The 20,986-nt window shown below is 46.3% G+C and overlaps 1 protein-coding gene across 4 annotated transcripts in view; it reads left to right on the top strand.

Moving 5' to 3' along the window:
- smurf1 (SMAD specific E3 ubiquitin protein ligase 1) overlaps positions 1-20,986 on the top strand; it is a 36,967-nt gene that overhangs the window by 6,894 nt on the left and 9,087 nt on the right. For all 4 annotated transcript variants that reach the window (XM_047808091.1, XM_047808090.1, XM_047808093.1 and 1 more), the window contains exons 2-6: positions 19,443-19,481; positions 20,404-20,512; positions 20,603-20,736; positions 20,820-20,885; positions 20,981-20,986. The exon at positions 20,981-20,986 is cut by the window's right edge and continues 70 nt beyond it. In XM_047808091.1, coding sequence (XP_047664047.1) covers positions 19,443-19,481; positions 20,404-20,512; positions 20,603-20,736; positions 20,820-20,885; positions 20,981-20,986 — 354 coding nt within the window. The remainder of the gene's footprint in view (positions 1-19,442; positions 19,482-20,403; positions 20,513-20,602; positions 20,737-20,819; positions 20,886-20,980) is intronic.

The following is a 20,986-nucleotide window of genomic DNA, read 5'->3' as shown; positions in this document are numbered from 1 at the left end:
CTTTCTTTCTTTCTTTCTTTCTTTCTTTCTTTCTTTCTTTCATTTTCTGTTTCATTATTTCTTTTTGGTTATTGCAGTTAAACAGCTGTGTTTACCTTAAAACCACACCAGATGATGGTGTGTGTGTGTGTGTGTGACACAGACCCACGCTGACACAAACAGCGGCTGAAAACTGCATTAAAAAAAGATTTAAAAAAAAACAACAATTCTGTTATTTGCGTATTATTTAATGCCCCCCGCCCCCCCGAGCAGGTTTGCACCAGTTTAACATAAATTCCGTAAAGTCATGACACAAACCTGTTAACTTACACCCCCCCCCTCTCTCTCACACACACACACACACACACACATTTTTTTAAAAAATTCTTTTTAACTGTAGCTTCAAGCAAGGTCTGTCAATAGAGCGTCCGCTCGAGCCGTCTGGGATTCTATTCTCAAGTCTTAGACCTCTGCTCCGCTCACGAGCTTCAGTAACAGACGATGACAAAGCGGCAAAAAAAACCCCCCCGAATCTGCATTTGAATGCTTTCTCATGAACAGCAGAATAAATTACAGCGTCAAATTAACAGTAAAATGTTTCCAATATTTTGTGGTACAGCCTTTGACTACGGTGTGACCTGTAAAAATACCCGGTCCGTATTTTGTTCAGAAAAAAGGTCGTCATGTCAAAAAAATGTATGCGGTCCTCTGACGAAGATTGGAATCGTATTAAGAAAAAAGAAACATCATGATATTATTTTCGATCAATGATATTATCCATAGAAACGAAAGAGCTTGAGCATTTTTAAATAATTTGCTTTTTGTTTCATGTTTTCGCTCAGTATGTTTTCCTGGTTTCTTTTTCTAAATAATAATAAAAAAAAACCCACTTAAATATTGTCTTTAGTGGCAGTTTTGTTATCGTTATGTTTCAGATGAAACTAGATCATCATCGCAGTGTCTTTAGTTGACGTGTGTTGTAACGGCGTGTTTTGATGGTAAACCAAAAAGTCCTTCCCATATTCATAAACCATACGAAATAGAAAGCAAACGAACCGTAGTTTTGTTTCGTTTCTAGTTCGAAAGGTGAAGTCGGGTCCTGACTTATTTCGACTCGCCTCAGAAGTCTGAGCTTGGGCCGACGCCGAGCTACAAACTGAACAGACCCACAGACGTGTCCGTTTTCATCTTTTCTGAGCAATTAGCTTGCATGCTAACTGTATATTTTCTGTAGTAACCGATGTATATTTTTGACGTTTTCAATATAACAAGCGAATGTGTCCGTACGCTGACGCTCTTATAAGCTTTTAACGTTTACGTTTAGGAAGCGCTTCTTCATTTACTTCATCTTTGATTTGACTTCACGCTGTCAAACTCTGCCTCAAGGGCATTTCCTGTCTAGAAATGTAAAGTTTGGGAATTACAAGTAAGATGTTCTATGAGATACCGAAAGCAAAGCACGTGTTTGCTATCGATCTTGGCATCTCTTATAACGTGCCTTATGACAACTGCGGGAAGAAGCGATGCCTGGTGAATCGGTGTCCACGTGCTCGATGTGTGTGTGCACGTTAATCATTATCACACACTCTAGGCCATCAACCTTTACCAAGGGGGTTGGAGTTCCGTTTGTAAACGTTTGCCCGTCTCAGAGCGCCACCGAATGACCTTTGCTTTACATGGCTGCCAGGACACGCGGCCTGCTATGGCTCTGTGAGCAGACTTTATTCCAGTTTCCTCTGTGACTTCTCATCTCCACATCACGCCATGTCTTGGACCATGACCAGAACAGTCCATTATGTTCTCTTATTATATTTTAGCCAGTATTGTTGTTTCTCCTTTTTCCGCATCTCTTCCTCTCACGTGCAGTAGTTTTGTGTAACGGCTTCTGCGGGACGTTGCGGCGGTGTTAAATTTATTCCTCTCACACCACTCAGCAGTCTGTCTCAGCCTCAGTATGTAGGGACAGTAAACACGCCAGCCACAAATAGTCGTAAATAATTTCCTAGGCTGACCTGTAAACCGGATCGCTGGAAGCCATGGCCTGTTTTATGGTGGAGATCATGAATTATGCAGAACAACGTTTGTTTTGCACATATGGGCTGGTAGAAGAACAAACACCCCTCCAACACACACACACACACACACACACACAACACACCCCTTCGCCAGCTCGGTGTGGATCAAAACCGATAGCAGGACATTGATACAACTGATGTTTAATTAATAGAAGATTCTGTGAATGCCCAAGAATTTGGTTGATCTTCGCATACTGAAGTGTTTTCTGTAAGGAGTTTCATCACTCCTCCTCGATCACGTCTAACCTCCGTACCTCCTCTCGGTCTCTTGCTTTCTTCGCTCGTTCGTTTGTTGCTCATTTGTTCTCGCTCTCGTTCTCACCCCACACGTGGACGCCACGGCAGCTTCCAGACGTTGTGTTCATGTTCACAGTCACTGAGGAATCTGGATCATGTGACCCTGCTGGCATTCCTGTGTATGATGTTCAGGTCAGCTGGGGTTGAGCTGGGGTTGAGCTGGGGGTGGGAGAACTATGCAGATTCGAGGCAGCGTTGACACTGTTGACTATCACACAGTCGCTGCTTTGAAGAAGGGGCAGCAGCCAGTGAATGGGGGCTGTGTGAGGAACTCCTTATGAAGATGATACACACTGTTAATCCTGTCCTGTAGATGTGTCTCTAAAGGCTGTGTGTCGGTGTGGGACTATAGTTGATGTTGACTACTTTATAGTTTGTAGCTCAGTTACTTTATACTCTAAAGTCATCGCATGATCTCAGTAGACCTCGGTCTTTACTTGGACACATCGTGTGAGTGGAAAGTTCTAGATGTAGAACACCACGGCTCGCTTAAAATCACTGCTCTGACACGGGTTTGTTTGTTTGTTTGTTTGTTTATTGAAAACTTTTGCTACAGTGACCGAAGCCACAACTCACATTATCAACATTTGTATTGTATTCATTTGTATTGTATTCAGAATCGAGTTTCTGACGATGGTTACCTTTGTTCTAATCATCTTAATGCAACAAAGCTTAAATTGGGCTGGGTTGTATTCGATGGGTATCTCGAACCCCTCACTAATCTTTGCACCCCAGAAGAGGTGGGGTTGTCGGGGCTCGGCTGAGCCCGGCCGGTCCGGTCCAATCCGATCCGCGCTGTTTATTCCGTGAAGAGCACCGATGACAGAATCATCTCTCGAGCCCCTGACTCGTCAAAATCATCTTTCCTATTTCACTGAGTTACGCGCAGCAAATCCTCCGACACACCCGAACTGCGATTTGCCCCGGGTCACTGCCTCCGAGTCTTTGCAGCTTTCTGACTCCTGTGGGTGACAAGTCGTTTGTCTAATGCAGTCTGACAGTGAAATATTTGAGATCTCTACATATCTACTTTGGTGCAACATTTTATACAGCAGTGGGCTCTATGGGAAACTTTAGAATCTTTAGACTCTCACTTGTTGTATGCGTGTATTTGTGGCCAAAAATTGCCCAACTGTCTCAATGGACAAAATAAACAACCCCCGGGATGATTTTTGTCGTCTGCAGAATATCGGGAAGCTGTTAGTTTTGATAGAACTTCGACCAAATGTGAACAGAACGTTCAGGAAAGGCATCTGTATCGATGTCTGTGGAGTTTAGTTTACAGTTAAAGGCGTCCCTCGCCGATGATGCCGATATTACAGTTTATTGTAACGGTTCAAGTTAGAAGAATAATTTTAGCTTGTAGAAACGTACAGGCAGTCGATTAAATATGGTATTTCTGTATAATTATACCACTCTATAAACCAGACGGATTTTGGACCTAAACTGAGCAACGCACACCGTGTAGAACAAAAATAGTACAGCAGTAACCCGGCCCACTTTTTCAACAACCTGAGGTTTAACGAATTTGAAGAATGGAACCAAACCAGTCAGCTACTACGATTCATGTCGGCGGAAATAACGTAAAAAATGACGACAACAAATCGGGGAACAGAACGGTACGAGGGAGCAATCTACAAAAGTAGTCTGACAACACGGAGACATAATTTCTCAAAGGCTCATCAATTCTAATGGCCAAAAGTTTGTGGACAAAGTATCTGGTTCTTCCCCAAAAGTAAAAAAGAACTTGATTGTCTAGAATGTCTCTATGCTGTAGATTTACAGTTTCTCTTCTCCGGAACTCAGACACTGTTCCAGCATGACAATGAACCTGTACACAAAGCACAGAGCTCCATGAAGACACGGTGTGAGAAGGTCGGAGTAGAAGATCTCGAGTGTCCTGCACTGAGCCCTGACTCTGACTCAACCCCACTGAACACCGACTGAACCCCAGACCTCCTCACTCTTATACCATCAGTGTCTGATCTCACTAATGCTCTTGTAGCTGAATGAACACAAATCCACACAGACTCACTCCAACATCTAGTGGAAAGACTTCACAGAACAGAAGAGTGACGCGCGTTAGAACAGCGACAGAGAGGACTAAACCTGGAATGAGACGTTAAACAAACACATACGGTGCTCCTGTTTATCACCGAGTGTAATAAAGAGCGTTAGCCACACAGTTCTCTGCATAATCTCTGCTTGTCCAAAGCCTTCTACAAGCCACCGAACCAGAGCAAACAGTCAGCGCTTCAGATATACTGTGCCGTTACCACGCCGCCGATCTGAAGTGATCTCCTGCCCTGCGTACAAGCTTCTAATCTCTAAACGAGCGCATCCTATCTGTGTGCGACGACAAAGAAAGTGAGAGACTCGCACACACACTCTCTCTGTCACACACACACACACACACACACACTCACGCTGTGTTACTGTGTTACTCTTCCCACTTGATGGGATTTGCTTTAAGGATTGTGGGTAATAGCATCTCTTGTGGTATCTGTAGTGTCCATCTCACTAGCACTTGGAGGTTAAACAGAGTTTGAAAAGAAATGCTGGCAGATTTATTTATTTATTTTATTTATTTATTTATTTATTTTCTCCCTTTTCTTTCTTTCTCCCTTTTCTTTCTTTCTCCCTTTTCTTTCTTTCTTTCTTTCTTTCTTTCTTTCTTTCTTTCTTTCTTTCTTTCTTTCTTTCTTTCTTTCTTTCTTTCTTTCTTTCTTTCTTTCTTTCTTTCTTTCTTTCTTTCTTTCTTTCTTTCACCCGATGAAGGATTTTATAATCCAGTCTGGGTTTAATCTGTGTCTCAAACTATCTATCTATCTATCTTTCTTTCTTTCTTTCTTTCTTTCTTTCTTTCGTTCTTTCTTTCTCCATGTCTTTCTCCCTTTTCTTTCTTTCTTTCTTTCTTTCTTTCTTTCTTTCTTTCTTTCTTTCTTTCTTTCTTTCTTTCTTTCTTTCTTTCTTTCTTTCTTTCTTTCTTTCTTTCACCCGATGAAGGATTTTATAATCCAGTCTGGGTTTAATCTGTGTCTCAAACAGTTAACCGTAATGACAATCACGGGAGGGAAAAAAAACAGTTCAAGGCTGAGCAGGAACCCAGCGATTATTTCAGATGGGTTTGTCGGACCGTACGGCCTTTAAACACGCCAGTTAGCGAAGCTGCAAGGACACACACAGTTCAGGGATGTGACGCAAATGCTGACCGTAGAACGCAACACAATACGAGTCCAGCGCCGTGTCTGATAACCAACGATTTCAGATTTGTTTTCTAAACAAGAAAGCGTGTGAGCCAAAACGTCACGTTAAAGCGTCTCTTCAAATCGAAACCGAACCGTCCGTTGTCCGCTCGAGCTTTCGAAGTCCGTGTGACCCCGAACCTCGTTACAGCAGCTTCACATCATACTAACTATGATGAGTCGCTGCCCGTTTAAGACTACGCTGCTCAGCTTAAATAACTGATTGTTTTGAATCACATGCAGTAACTACAGAAATATTAAATAGAAAAAAAAGAAATAAAGCGAGTGAATATTTCGTTCCTTCAGGATTTTGTCATAGCAGACATACGAGGCCAATTCTGCGAGACTCTGAGAAGTTTGCAGTTGTTTTTTTTTTTTTTTTTTTTTTTTTTTTTTTTTTAAATTTAACACCGATCATCTACAGATTTGGCCCAAGACGACGACTCGTGTGACTCTGTAACCCACGTTCAGACAAAAACTCGCTTTCTTTCACGTGCGTCGAATGCAAATTCTTTACTGTAAATTGGATACAAAAATAATTTAAATTGCACTGCAAATTGCTTAAAAACAAAAATGTCGATCACAAAAAAAAAAAACCCTGTGCGTTTAGTTTTTACAGTGGTGTGGCTATATAAAGCACTCATTCACCTCAGACTGCTTACTGATTCACCTTTTCGTGTAATTTCCAAATACGCGAGTCACAAATAACCTTCACTTCGATTTCTTAGGAAGTCTGTTTTTACCTTTTGCTCGTCCTTTCAGTCTTGTGTTACTTTATATGGAGCTTAATGGGTGTCACTACAAGCAAATATTCTGGAGAAATATACTGGAAATTTAAATAAGGCCAGTTACAGAAGGATAGTGTCGGCGGAGTGCACACAGCTGACACACACGCGCACACACACGCAAGCACGCAAATATCGTGCCTTCGTTTTATTGCCATCGTCAGCTGATGTCTGGGTCTGAAAGTTATTACTCACTCAGTAACTCCAGCCTCAAATCATAACCTCACTTCATCATCATCATCATCATCATCACACAGCATTTCTGTAGTTACACTAAACAACCCCCTAGCAGGTGTGTGTCAGCGGATGGATGTGTGTGTCTCCTAAAGCCTTTAGGGTTGATGTGGTTTTCACAAACTGCACGTGTTCAGGTTAAGGCAGGACGTGATGTTTTGCGTCTCGTCGAGCCCACCAGACAGTAAGACTTGCTCATGTGGAGCTTTCCGAGTCTGAATCCGAGTGTTGTTCTCTAGCGGTCAGGGGGTCACTGCCTCCTCCAGGGTCTCTCATTAGGAAGCGCATTCCTCTGCACTGCTGTGACTTTTCTGCATCGAGTCCTCCTCTTCTTCCTTCTTGCTCCTCTTCCCCAGAACTGGTACGCTTATCCCTGAGGCATCCTCAGCCCAGGCTATTTTAGGACGGATGTTTGGACATGTAGTAGCGATCGTTTATGTCTCTTATCTGGACATCGTTGCATGCCGAGCAGGCAGATAGTTCCAAGAGCAAACACGGAGGAGTGCGTCTGCCTCCAGTCTGCGTCACGGCTGCGTTAGATCGCTTTTATGGTCATGTTTCACTTGCAAAATATTTGACTACTTATGACACGTGATATGAATGCCATGATTATATGAGACACCCACAGGGAAGCCATCTGATGCTCAGAATGTGAATAAACTGTCGTTTGTTGTAGATCACAAACACTGTAGAAACCATTAATAAAACGATATGTTGTGGCTCAAACTCTGGTGTTAGGGGGTTGAGTTCCATTTGATTTCCATTTCAGAGGTGTGTGAGTGTGTGTGTCTGTGTGTCTATGAGAGAGAGAGAGTGTGTGTTTGTGTGTCTGTGAGAGAGAGAGAGAGTGTGTGTGTTTGTGTGTCTGTGAGAGAGAGAGAGTGTGTGTGTCTGAGGGAGAGAGAGAATGTGTGTCTGAGGGAGAGAGAGTGTGTGTGTGTCTGAGGGAGAGTGAGTGTGTGTGTCTGAGGGAGAGTGAGTGTGTGTGTCTGAGGGAGAGTGAGTGTGTGTGTCTGAGGGAGAGTGAGTGTGTGTGTCTGAGGGAGAGTGAGTGTGTGTGTCTGAGGGAGAGTGAGTGTGTGTGTCTGAGGGAGAGTGAGTGTGTGTGTCTGAGGGAGAGTGAGTGTGTGTGTCTGAGGGAGAGTGAGTGTGTGTGTCTGAGGGAGAGTGAGTGTGTGTGTCTGAGGGAGAGTGAGTGTGTGTGTCTGAGGGAGAGAGAGTGTGTGTGTGTCTGAGGGAGAGAGAGAGTGTGTGTGTCTGAGGGAGAGAGAGTGTGTGTGTGTCTGAGGGAGAGAGAGTGTGTGTGTCTGAGGGAGAGAGAGTGTGTGTGTCTGAGGGAGAGAGAGTGTGTGTGTCTGAGGGAGAGAGAGTGTGTGTGTCTGAGGGAGAGAGAGTGTGTGTGTCTGAGGGAGAGAGAGTGTGTGTGTCTGAGGGAGAGAGAGTGTGTGTGTGTCTGGGAGAGAGAGTGTGTGTGTGTCTGAGGGAGAGAGAGTGTGTGTGTGTCTGAGGGAGAGAGAGTGTGTGTGTGTCTGAGGGAGAGAGAGTGTGTGTGTGTCTGAGGGAGAGAGAGTGTGTGTGTGTCTGAGGGAGAGAGAGTGTGTGTGTCTGAGGGAGAGTGAGTGTGTGTGTGTCTGAGGGAGAGTGAGTGTGTGTGTGTCTGAGGGAGAGTGAGTGTGTGTGTGTCTGAGGGAGAGTGAGTGTGTGTGTGTCTGAGGGAGAGAGAGTGTGTGTGTGTCTGAGGGAGAGAGAGTGTGTGTGTGTCTGAGGGAGAGAGAGTGTGTGTGTGTCTGAGGGAGAGAGAGTGTGTGTGTGTCTGAGGGAGAGAGAGTGTGTGTGTGTCTGAGGGAGAGAGAGTGTGTGTGTGTCTGAGGGAGAGAGAGTGTGTGTGTGTGTCTGAGGGAGAGAGAGTGTGTGTGTGTGTCTGAGGGAGAGAGAGTGTGTGTGTGTCTGAGGGAGAGAGAGTGTGTGTGTGTGTCTGAGGGAGAGAGAGTGTGTGTGTGTGTCTGAGGGAGAGAGAGTGTGTGTGTGTCTGAGTGAGAGAGAGAGATTGTGTGTCTGAGGGAGAGAGAGTGTGTGTGTGTCTGCGGGAGCGGGTGTGTGTGTGTGTGTCTGAGGGAGAGAGAGTGTGTGTGTGTCTGAGGGAGAGAGAGTGTGTGTGTGTCTGAGGGAGAGAGAGTGTGTGTGTGTCTGAGGGAGAGAGAGTGTGTGTGTGTCTGAGGGAGAGAGAGTTTGTGTGTGGTCTGAGGGGCGAGAGAGTGTGTGTGGTGTCTGAGGGAGAGAGAGTGTGTGTGTGTCTGAGGGAGAGAGAGTGTGTGTGTGTCTGAGGGAGAGAGAGTGTGTGTGTGTGTGTCTGAGGGAGAGAGAGTGTGTGTGTGTGTGTCTGAGGGAGAGAGAGTGTGTGTGTGTGTGTCTGAGGGAGAGAGAGTGTGTGTGTGTGTCTGAGGGAGAGAGAGTGTGTGTGTGTGTCTGAGGGAGAGAGAGAGAGTGTGTGTGTGTGTGTCTGAGGGAGAGAGAGAGTGTGTGTGTGTGTGTCTGAGGGAGAGAGAGAGTGTGTGTGTGTGTGTCTGAGGGAGAGAGTGAGTGTGTGTGTGTGTCTGAGGGAGAGAGTGAGTGTGTGTGTGTGTCTGAGGGAGAGAGAGAGTGTGTGTGTGTCTGAGGGAGAGAGAGTGTGTGTGTGTCTGAGGGAGAGAGTGTGTGTGTGTGTCTGAGGCAGAGAGAGTGTGTGTGTGTGTCTGAGGCAGAGAGAGTGTGTGTGTGTGTGAGTGAGAGAGAGTGTGTGTGTGTCTGAGGGAGAGAGAGTGTGTGTGTGTCTGAGGGAGAGAGTGTGTGTGTGTGTCTGAGGGAGAGAGAGTGTGTGTGTGTGTCTGAGGGAGAGAGAGTGTGTGTGTGTGTCTGAGGGAGAGAGAGTGTGTGTGTGTGTCTGAGGAAGAGAGTGTGTGTGTGTCTGAGGAAGAGAGAGTGTGTGTGTGTCTGAGGAAGAGAGAGAGTGTGTGTGTGTCTGAGGAAGAGAGAGAGTGTGTGTGTGTCTGAGGGAGAGGGAGTGAGTGTGTCTGAGGGAGAGGGAGTGAGTGTGTCTGAGGGAGAGAGAGTGTGTGTGTGTGTGTGTCTGAGGGAGAGAGAGTGTGTGTGTGTGTGTCTGAGGGAGAGAGAGAGTGTGTGTGTGTGTGTCTGAGGGAGAGAGAGTGTGTGTGTGTGTGTGTGTGTCTGAGGGAGAGAGAGTGTGTGTGTGTGTGTGTGTGTCTGAGGGAGAGAGAGTGTGTGTGTGTGTCTGAGGGAGAGAGAGTGTGTGTGTGTGTCTGAGGGAGAGAGAGTGTGTGTGTGTGTGTCTGAGGGAGAGAGAGTGTGTGTGTGTGTGTGTGTGTCTGAGGGAGAGAGAGTGTGTGTGTGTGTGTCTGAGGGAGAGAGAGTGTGTGTGTGTGTGTCTGAGGGAGAGAGAGTGTGTGTGTGTGTGTCTGAGGGAGAGAGAGTGTGTGTGTGTGTCTGAGGGAGAGAGAGTGTGTGTGTGTGTCTGAGGGAGAGAGAGAGTGTGTGTGTGTGTCTGAGGGAGAGAGAGAGTGTGTGTGTGTCTGAGGAAGAGAGAGTGTGTGTGTGTCTGAGGGAGAGGGAGTGAGTGTGTCTGAGGGAGAGAGAGTGTGTGTGTCTGAGGGAGAGAGAGTGTGTGTGTGTGTGTGTCTGAGGGAGAGAGAGTGTGTGTGTGTGTGTCTGAGGGAGAGAGAGAGTGTGTGTCTGTGGGAAAGAGAGAGAGTGTGTGTGTGTCTGAGGGAAAGAGAGAGAGTGTGTGTGTGTCTGAGGGAGAGTGGGAGTGTGTGTGTGTGTGTCTGAGGGAAAGAGAGTGTGTGTGTATCTGTGGGAAAGAGTCTGTGTGTGTGTGTCTGAGGGAAAGAGAGTGTGTGTGTGTGTGTGTCTGTGAGTGTGTGTGTGTGTGTGTCTGTGAGAGTGAGTGTGTGTGTGTCTGTGAGAGTGTGTGTGTGTCTGAGGGAAAGAGAGAGTGTGTGTGTTTGTGAGTGTGTGTGTGTGTGTCTGTGAGTGTGTGTGTGTGTGTGTCTGTGAGAGTGTGTGTGTGTGTGTGTCTGTGAGAGTGAGAGTGAGTGTGTGTGTCTGTGAGAGTGTGTGTGCTGTATTATGAGCTACAACACAACGTTTCCATCTGAAAGCATTTAACCCTTTTCCCCGACAAGCTCAGCAGTATTGCGCAGCGCTTGCAATTTTTTCTATCGAGCATTTAGACGCCTAACTCGTCAGCCATCACGGCGGCAATCTATCAGCAATTCATGATACTGTCATCAGATGCTGAAACTGGTTGTGAAATCCAATCGGACGTGACGAGTTAGCGCACACGGCACACAGGATGTCCTCCTCCTTCTCCGAGACCAAACGTGTCTTTATGTCACATCCGCGTTTCCTTCTCTCTCTCTCTCTCTCCTTTCCCCTGTGTAGGCGTGTAGGTGTGTCTGTCTTCCTGTAGTGCAGCAGAGCTGTCTGACCCTCTGTTCCTCAGCCTCTGTGTAATGACATGTCCGTTCATGCACGTGGAAACGCGCAGCATTCTTACACCTCAGCTTCCCAGCGGGAGCTGCTCATCTGCCTCTACATGATGTGAAAGGATTCGTGTAGCGTCTGTGCCGCTTGTGGCTAAATCTTTAGCTCCTCTTTAGTGAGGATTTGTGCAGTTCAAGAAGCTTCAAGATTGTAGTTTTTAGACGTTAGACTTTTCCCAGACAGCATTAATAATCTGAGTAGAAATAACCAGCAGTGTGTAGGGTCTAGTTTACCTCAGACAGGTTATGTGTCGGGCCGATTGCGTACTGCAGATTCTAGTTTATGGAATTGAACCACCATTAATGCCCCATTCAGGGGGTAACTTTTTATTACATGTACCACAAGCGCAACATTTTGTACCTGACTTGTATCTCACAGGCACACACACACAATATGTCTTTTTATTTAGTTATGTACACACATGGTCTTCACTGCAGTGTGTGTGTGTGTGTGTGTGAGTGTGTGTGTGTGTGTGAGTGTGTGTGTGTGAGTGTGTGTGTGTGAGTGTGTGTGTGTGAGTGTGTGTGTGTGAGTGTGTGTGTGTGTGAGTGTGTGTGTGTGTGAGTGTGTGTGTGTGAGTGTGTGTGTGTGAGTGTGTGTGTGTGAGTGTGTGTGTGTGTGAGTGTGTGTGAGTGTGTGTGTGTGAGTGTGTGTGAGTGTGTGTGTGTGAGTGTGTGTGTGTGAGTGTGTGTGTGTGAGTGTGTGTGTGTGTGAGTGTGTGTGTGTGAGTGTGTGTGTGTGTGTGTGTGTGTGTGTGTGAGTGTGAGTGTGAGTGTGAGTGTGAGTGTGTGTGTGAGTGTGAGTGTGTGTGTGTGTGTGAGTGACTGTGTGTGTTTGTGACTGTGTGTGTGTGAGGTAAACGCTCTTGATCCACAGCATTATTAGGATTAACTAGCGCCGGACGATAAGACAGAAAATATCGTATCACAGTGTTTGAAGGCGATACACTGGAGTTGAGAATTAAGTGTTTATTTATTAATAAATGTTTTATCTATCTATCTATCTATCTATCTATCTATCTATCTATCTATCTATCTATCTATCTATCTATCTATCTATCTATCTATCTATAAATAAGTGTATTTATCTGCTGTCACTTTTTTCAAATTGAATTGCTTATTTAATTTGCAATTATTTTAAAATAAATGGATTCAACAAAAGATTCTGCTTGGAATATGAATAGAAATATAAAAATTGTTTTTAAATATTTAAAAGAAAAAAATGCCAGCGATATCTCTGACGTATATCGTGGTATTGTTTATCACGATGTTGATATCATCATCATTTTGCCCAGCTCTAGTTATCACCTGTTATACTAATATATAACACGATTACCCAAATGAAACTGGGTGATAGTAAGCGATCTCCTTGTACCGTGGCTATCGTGCGTCGCACGTTTTGCCGCACTACCCGCACCATTTACAAATAAAAATATTGGCACCCTGTACTGAGACCTGACACACGAGAGCAGGTGGTTTTAAAGGTCTGTCCCTGACGCGTCACGAACACTGAGAGTTTCAGTTCACCTGAGTTAACCCTGGTTCAGTCTGATCACTCCTGGAGCTGGATCAGCTCGGTGAGAAACTTGTGTGCAGGTCAAACCAGCCCTGCCATGTGCCGAGGAGCTTGCAGCTTTTTCAGAATGAAACCGACTATTTCTCTTCTTTTGGAAAATATAGAGACTCAGAATGTGGACAGAACCACAGGCTTTCAGACAGACAGTAGACTCTCTCTGCACTCGCATGTGCTTGTCTGTGCTGCTGTAGCTGTCTGTCTGTGTGCTCGTATGTCTGTCTGTCTGTCTGTCTGTGTGCTCGTATGTCTGTCTGTCTGTGTGCTCGTATGTCTGTCTGTCTGTGTGCTCGTATGTCTGTCTGTCTGTGTGCTCGTATGTCTGTCTGTCTGTGTGCTCGTATGTCTGTCTGTCTGTGTGCTCGTATGTCTGTCTGTCTGTGTGCTCGTATGTCTGTCTGTCTGTGTGCTCGTATGTCTGTCTGTCTGTGTGCTCGTCTGTCTGTCTGTCCGTGTGCTCGTATGTCTGTCTGTCTGTCTGTGTGCTCGTATGTCTGTCTGTCTGTGTGCTCGTATGTCTGTCTGTCTGTGTGCTCGTATGTCTGTCTGTCTGTCTGTGTGCTCGTATGTCTGTCTGTCTGTCTGTGTGCTCGTATGTCTGTCTGTCTGTCTGTGTGCTCGTATGTCTGTCTGTCTGTCTGTGTGCTCGTATGTCTGTCTGTCTGTCTGTGTGCTCGTATGTCTGTCTGTCTGTCTGTGTGCTCGTATGTCTGTCTGTCTGTGTGCTCGTATGTCTGTCTGTCTGTCTGTGTGCTCGTATGTCTGTCTGTCTGTCTGTGTGCTCGTATGTCTGTCTGTCTGTCTGTGTGCTCGTATGTCTGTCTGTCTGTCTGTGTGCTCGTATGTCTGTCTGTCTGTCTGTCTGTGTGCTCGTATGTCTGTCTGTCTGTCTGTGTGCTCGTATGTCTGTCTGTCTGTCTGTGTGCTCGTATGTCTGTCTGTCTGTCTGTCTGTGTGCTCGTATGTCTGTCTGTCTGTCTGTGTGCTCGTATGTCTGTCTGTCTGTCTGTGTGCTCGTATGTCTGTCTGTCTGTGTGCTCGTCTGTCTGTCTGTCTGTGTGCTCGTATGTCTGTCTGTCTGTGTGCTCGTATGTCTGTCTGTCTGTGTGCTCGTATGTCTGTCTGTCTGTGTGCCCGTATGTCTGTCTGTGTGCCCGTCTGTCTGTCTGTCTGTGTGCTCGTCTGTCTGTCTGTCTGTGTGCTCGTCTGTCTGTCTGTCTGTGTGCTCGTCTGTCTGTCTGTCTGTGTGCTCGTCTGTCTGTCTGTCTGTCTGTCTGTCTGTGTGCTCGTCTGTCTGTCTGTCTCTGTGTGCTCGTCTGTCTGTCTGTCTGTGTGCTCGTCTGTCTGTCTGTCTGTCTGTGTGCTCGTCTGTCTGTCTGTCTGTGTGCTCGTCTGTCTGTCTGTCTGTGTGCTCGTCTGTCTGTCTGTCTGTGTGCTCGTCTGTCTGTGTGCTCGTCTGTCTGTGTGCTCGTCTGTCTGTCTGTCTGTCTGTTCGTCTGTCTGTCTGTCTGTTCGTCTGTCTGTCTGTCTGCTCGTCTGTCTGTGTGCTCGTCTGTCTGTGCGCTCGTCTGTCTGTGCGCTCGTCTGTCTGTGCGCTCGTCTGTCTGTGCGCTCGTCTGTCTGTGCGCTCGTCTGTCTGTGCGCTCGTCTGTCTGTGCGCTCGTCTGTCTGTGCGCTCGTCTGTCTGTGCGCTCGTCTGTCTGTCTGTCTGTCTGTGTGCTCGTCTGTCTGTATGCTCGTATGTCTGTCTGCTCATCTCTGTCTGTGTGCTCGTATGCCTGTCTGTCTGTGTGCTCGTATGCCTGTCTGTCTGTGTGCTCGTATGCCTGTCTGTCTGTGTGCTCGTATGCCTGTCTGTCTGTGTGCTCGTATGCCTGTCTGTCTGTGTGCTCGTCTGTCTGTATGCTCGTATGTCTGTCTGTCTGTCTGTGTGCTCATCTCTGTCTGTGTGCTCGTATGTCTGTCTGTCTGTGTGCTCGTATGTCTGTCTGTCTGTCTGTGTGCTCGTATGCCTGTCTGTCTGTGTGCTCGTATGCCTGTCTGTCTGTGTGCTCGTATGTCTGTCTGTCTGTGTGCTCGTATGTCTGTCTGTCTGTGTGCTCGTATGTCTGTCTGTCTGTGTGCTCGTCTGTCTGTCTGTCTGTGTGCTCGTCTGTCTGTCTGTCTGTGTGCTCGTCTGTCTGTCTGTCTGTGTGCTCGTCTGTCTGTCTGTCTGTGTGCTCGTCTGTCTGTCTGTCTGTGTGCTCGTCGGTCTGTCTGTCTGTGTGCTCGTCGGTCTGTCTTTCTGTGTGTGTTTGTCTGTCTGTCTGTCTGACCATGTGCTCTTCTGTCTGTCTCTGTCTGTCTGTCTGATCGTGTGCTCGTCTGTCTCTCTGTCTGTCTGTCTGATCGTGTGCTCGTCTGTCTCTCTGTCTGACTGTGTGCTCTTCTGTCTCTGTTTGTCTGTCTGTCTGTTCGTGTGCTCGTCTGTCTGTCTGTCTGACCGTATGCTCGTCTGTCTGACCATGTGCTCTTCTCTCTGTTTGTCTGACTCTGTGCTCATCTGTCTGTCTGACCGTGTGCTGTTTTTATTAAAAAAAAGCTGTTTTTATTTCATTTCAGATTATTTTAGATAATGTTCTGCTTATGTGATTTGATGTTCCTCACCTCTATAAACACACCTTTGATGGATTTACAGAAGTAAACTTGAGCTCGTCTGTCTGACCATGTGCCTTTCTGTCCATTTGTCTTTGTGACAGTGTGCTCGTCTGTCTGTCTGTCTGTCTGTCTGTCTGTCTGACAGTGTGCTCGTCTGTCTGTCTGTCTGTCTGACAGTGTGCTCGTCTGTCTGTCTGTCTGTCTGTCTGTCTGTCTGACAGTGTGCTCGTCTGTCTGTCTGTCTGTCTGACAGTGTGCTCGTCTGTCTGTCTGTCTGTCTGTCTGTCTGACAGTGTGCTCGTCTGTCTGTCTGTCTGTCTGACAGTGTGCTCGTCTGTCTGTCTGTCTGTCTGTCTGACAGTGTGCTCGTCTGTCTGTCTGTCTGTCTGTCTGACAGTGTGCTCGTCTGTCTGTCTGACAGTGTGCTCGTCTGTCTGTCTGTCTGACAGTGTGCTCGTCTGTCTGTCTGTCTGACAGACAGACAGTGTGCTCGTCTGTCTGTCTGTCTGACAGTGTGCTCGTCTGTCTGTCTGTCTGTCTGACAGTGTGCTCGTCTGTCTGTCTGATCGTGTGCTCGTCTGTCTGTCTGTCTGACAGTGTGCTCGTCTGCCTGTCTGTCTGTCTGTCTGTCTGACTCTGTCCTCATCTGTCTGCCTGCCTGTTTGACCGTGTGCTCGTCTATCTGTCTGTCTGGCTGACTGTGTGTTCTCCTGTCCGTCTGTCTGTCTGTCTCTGTGCTCGTCTGTCTGTGTTTGCGTGTGTGTGTTTAGTAATGGTTAACTGTGAGCATGTTGCTGTATTTGTTGTAACAGTCGCTCACAAAAGGACGGCAGTAAAGCAGCTCTGCGAGTCGTGTTTAAGGGCCCAGCTGTTCTGCTTGGCCTGAAAGCTCATCAGGAATGTTGCCAGATGTTGGAATGGATGATCTCTTGCTCGTCCCTATTAGAACACTGATTTCGTGTAGAGAAACTTGATAAAGAAAAGCTGTTTTTATTTCATTTCAGATTATTTTAGATAATGGTCTGCTTGTTTGATTTGATGTTCCTCACCTCTATAAACACACCTTTGATGGATTTATAGAAGTAAACTTGAGCTTGTCAGCACTGTCTGCCTCAGAAAACTTCTCTCCTCTTCTTGTAAACTTTCGCTTTGTTTCCATGGCTACAGAGGTCTTAAGTCCAGTACAGGAACTTTGATTTTTTTTTTTTTACTCCTCAATTTAGTGAAATATCGTTTTTTTAAGTGAAATATGTACGCATCTTTTTTTCTGTAACATTTCTCCCAGCTGCTTTTGAAGGCCGGAGGCAGTCCTTAATCATACGAGTGGACTTGATGCTCTTGTTCATTACTTATGCAGTGCAGCTCCTCCAGTTAATCCACCAGTTGCCGCAGTAACCGTTATTCACTGTTGCTGGACTACCGGATGACCACAAGAGTGATGCAGTCATATCTCTCTCTCTCTCTCTCTCTCTCTCTCTCTCTCTCTCTCTCTCTCTCTCTCTCTCTCTCTGTGTCTGTCTCTCTCTGTGTCTATCTGTCTCTCTCTCTATCTCGGTCTCTGTGTCTGTGTCTCTCTCTCTCTGTCTCGGTCTCTGTGTCTGTGTGTGTGTCTCTCTCTCTCTCTCTCTCTCTCTCTCTCTCTCTGTCTCTCACTCTCTCTCTGTCTCTCTCTCTCTGCCTGTCTGCCTCCCTGTCTGTCTCTCTGTCTCTCTTGGTCTCTCTCCCTCTTTCTCTTTCTCTCTCTGCCGTTTTTCTTCTCCTGTGTCTCCCTCTCTCCCACGCGCTGTTTGATAAAGTTCAGCTCTAATGAGGTGTTCCCTGCTGTGAGTGCTGGAAAAGGTGGAGGAGGTGTGTGTGGTGTCAGGCTCACAGCAGTACACACTCACACACACACACACACACACACACACACACACACACACACGCACACACCTTTCTTATGAGCTCTGATTTACCTCATGATCACAGGTCATGTTTACGATGAACCTTACAAATTAGCAGCCCTGTTATTACATTAACATTCAGCCAGAGTGCAGCCTGCCTCCCTCCCTCTCTCTCTCTCTCTCTCTCTCTCTCTCTCTCTCTCTCTCTCTCTCTCTCTCTCTCTCTCTCTCTCTCAGTCAAGCTCCTTATTTAACTCACAACATAGTGCATTCTCTCATCTCTCATCTATTCAGATGTGCTGTCACATGGGGAGACGCCACCCTATAGGGGCAGAGCAGAGAGAACAGAGCGGCTCTTACACACACTCTCGCTCTCTCACTCTCTCTCTCTCTCTCTCTCTCTCTCTCTCTCTCTCTCTCTCTCTTTCTCTCTCTCCCGCTCTCTCTCTCTGGCCGTGTTAAGCTGAGTGCATGTTCCACGATTTTCTCTCTGAACCTTCTCTACACACTACATCAGTTTAATTAGCCCAGATCATGTGATTGTGTTGTGGGAGTGTGACAAAATTGTGCAAACACAACAAAATTGTGCACACACACTACGATTGCTCACGGACAAGACACACACACACACAATTGCTCACAGACCACACATACACACACACGCATGTTATTTGTTTGATAAAGAACTATGGAATTAAGAATGTTGTGTAATTTGTCTAGCACACCTTTACCTGATGTGTGTAAGTGGCTCAAACACAACTGTGAGTCATCTGATCAGTGACGTGTGATTTTTCTGACGATCAGCAGCTGCTAGCTTTTCTGACACGAGGTCACATGCACAGCGATGACAGAACACGTGCTGGAAACTTTGCCTGCTTCTTATGGCAACCGTTTGTACCCGACGCGTCGAGGAGTCCAGTTAGGACGAAGCATCCTCTCCCCATGCGTGGTTGTGTTCCCCGGGCGAGAGAGAGGAAGTGGCCTTCACCGTTCACTGAAGCATTTCCTCAGCGTCAGCACTGTCACAGCACAATGACAAAGTAGGGTGATTTCTCATCGTCCTGTGACGCTCAGTCATGTACATGGTCTTTTTCCTCAGGCGCTGGTTTCTGGAAAGTTTAGTTCATTTTGAGAAGTGCAGTCGGTCCTGGAGTTCATGAGGGTGGAGCTTCTAGTAAAGACGACTGAAGTGCTGAACTATAAACTCTAGTTAACTCATACTGTAGTCCAGGGCTCGTTAAGGCCCTGCGCTTAACCTCAGGTTATTGCTCTAAACTCCACTTTAACCCTAGATAGAGGAACGTTTTACACTGTGGTCAGCTCAGCTTTTTTACCTTTTACATCGCTGTACAGTGTGAAGCGATGCGATGTTAGAAAGTTGGGGCTAGTTTCTTAGCAACAGACATCTAATCGACACGCTGCCCATCGCGTCACACATTCACCAGGACGTAGCAGCACTAGGGTCAGGGAGCAAACCTCCGAACGTCACAGACCCGCACGCCCTGACGATGGGGAAATACGTCATGCTGAATAATGAGCAGTTGGATAACAACGAGCGCCTTTACAACTACACAACAAACCTCAACAAGCCGCAAAAGTGGCACATTCTCAGCACTTTGAACACCGAGCTCTCGGAGATGAACAGCACGATGTAGTCGGTTCAGTTCAGTTCGATTTGTATAGCAGCTGTTTTGTAATCTACACATTCAGGACATACATTTTTCAATATATAAATTTATTCCTAATGAATAAACCAGAGGTGACGGCGGTGCTGATCTACCGCCACGAGGAAGAAACCTCGACAGGAACCAGGACTCGAGAGATCCTCAGATCTTCATCTGGGTTACACCAGATACTGTGATCAGAGTCATTTCCTCTCTCTGACTGTGTCCTACACGATTCTGTGCTCATCATCAGACTCTCCTGCTCCACACAGGTGTTATTATAGTGTCACACCAACATAACATCAGTTCAATCAGGCATCGAACGCGTCGGGATTTTCCCGTCCAAAAACGCCGCCAAGAAAAGAAATCCAGCAGCAGAGGCACTTCAGCGATACTTTATGACTCGTTTAAGCCTTAACTTTTCTTTTTGAATGTGGAGTTGTGTAATAGTGGAAACGAAGCTCGCACAGATGCTCAGTCGTGTTTTAGTACTGAAAAAAAAACCTGATGAATGTCTTTGTTTTGCTTTCAGTCTTGTGTGCCAAGAATCTCGCAAAGAAAGACTTCTTCCGTAAGTACACATCATCATCATCATCATCATCACATCCCCCACTCCCCCCCCCCCCCCTAAAATAAATAAATAAATAAATTCTGTCTTTTTTTTTTATAAGTATTGTTATATTTGTTGGCTAATATAATGTTTGATGGTACAGATTTAGGTCTAACAGCTTTTCATCTCAAGCTCCTAGTCACCGACTTTTCAGAGCTCTCTGCTTCTGTATGCTTTGTTCCGTCACATTGGGAATTCACCTCATCTTGCAAAAATTTCTAATCGGATTCCACCCACAGCTGTTTGGACACACACACACACACACACACTCACACACACACACACACACACACTCTCACACACACACACACACACGAGGACTTGGTCTGAAACTCACTGCACTGGAGTCCTCGATGGCTTAATGGCATAACGGGATCCTGAGCGACACACACCCGTCTGTGTCAATAAGCTCAAGTTATTCACGGCCCACGTTTCATGCTAATGACTACCGCACAACTGCAACGTATTCAGCGCACATCTAGGCGGCTTACTAAACCCCGGCGCGCTTCACTCTAGCGTGACGATGATTAATCAGACCGGGCAGCGTGTGGAAGAGCGACACAGAGCAGAAAGAGTCTGATCTATGAGTAATAAGTCACGTATGTTTGATATATCAGAGCAAAGAGTTTTTTTTTTGTTTTCTTTTACATTTATTCAGATTAGTTGTAATAGTAATATTAATTCAAATAATCTGTCGCACAGTGTTTATTGGAGGGTATTTATATCACAGTGCTTGAACGTTCCCCGGTCAGGACGTAAAACAGCACGCGGCGCGGATGTCACACAGCGACTCTGTGTACGAAAGACATTCTGACGCTGCCGCAAAAGCACGTCTTTCATTTCCAGCCTGCGACACGTTGACACAGCGGTGTTTTTCTCACAGGATTGCCCGACCCTTTTGCCAAAGTTGTGGTGGATGGCTCAGGCCAGTGTCACTCCACAGACACAGTTAAGAGCACACTGGACCCTAAATGGAACCAGCATTATGATCTGTAAGCATCGGTTTTCACCCATCTTCTGTTCTGCACCGTTTATACAGAAGTGTCACAGCTAGCAAAAGATTTCTTCCGATGTGCTTTTAGATACATCGGGAAAACCGACTCGATCACGATCAGCGTATGGAACCATAAGAAGATACACAAGAAGCAGGGAGCCGGATTCCTGGGCTGCGTGAGGCTCCTGTCCAACGCCATCAGCAGACTCAAAGATACAGGCTGTGAGTTTGACCTTCTGATTAAAATGACCTTCAGAATAAAACACACACGTTTTAAACTGTCATTTCTGTTTGATTTATAACAGACCAGCGTTTGGATTTATGCAAGCTGAACGCCTCTGACAGCGACGCTGTCCGGGGTCAGATAGTCGGTAGGTAAAACTTCCAACCCGTTTAACCAGGACATACTTGCTTTCTGGAACTCTCACGTTTCCATTTGTAAATTCTTTCCGTTTTGCATTTTCAGTAAGCC

The sequence above is a fragment of the Tachysurus fulvidraco genome, chromosome 24 (assembly GCF_022655615.1).
Source record: "Tachysurus fulvidraco isolate hzauxx_2018 chromosome 24, HZAU_PFXX_2.0, whole genome shotgun sequence".
Classification (NCBI taxonomy): Eukaryota; Metazoa; Chordata; class Actinopteri; order Siluriformes; family Bagridae; genus Tachysurus; species Tachysurus fulvidraco.
This window is presented reverse-complemented; position numbering and strand designations above follow the sequence as displayed.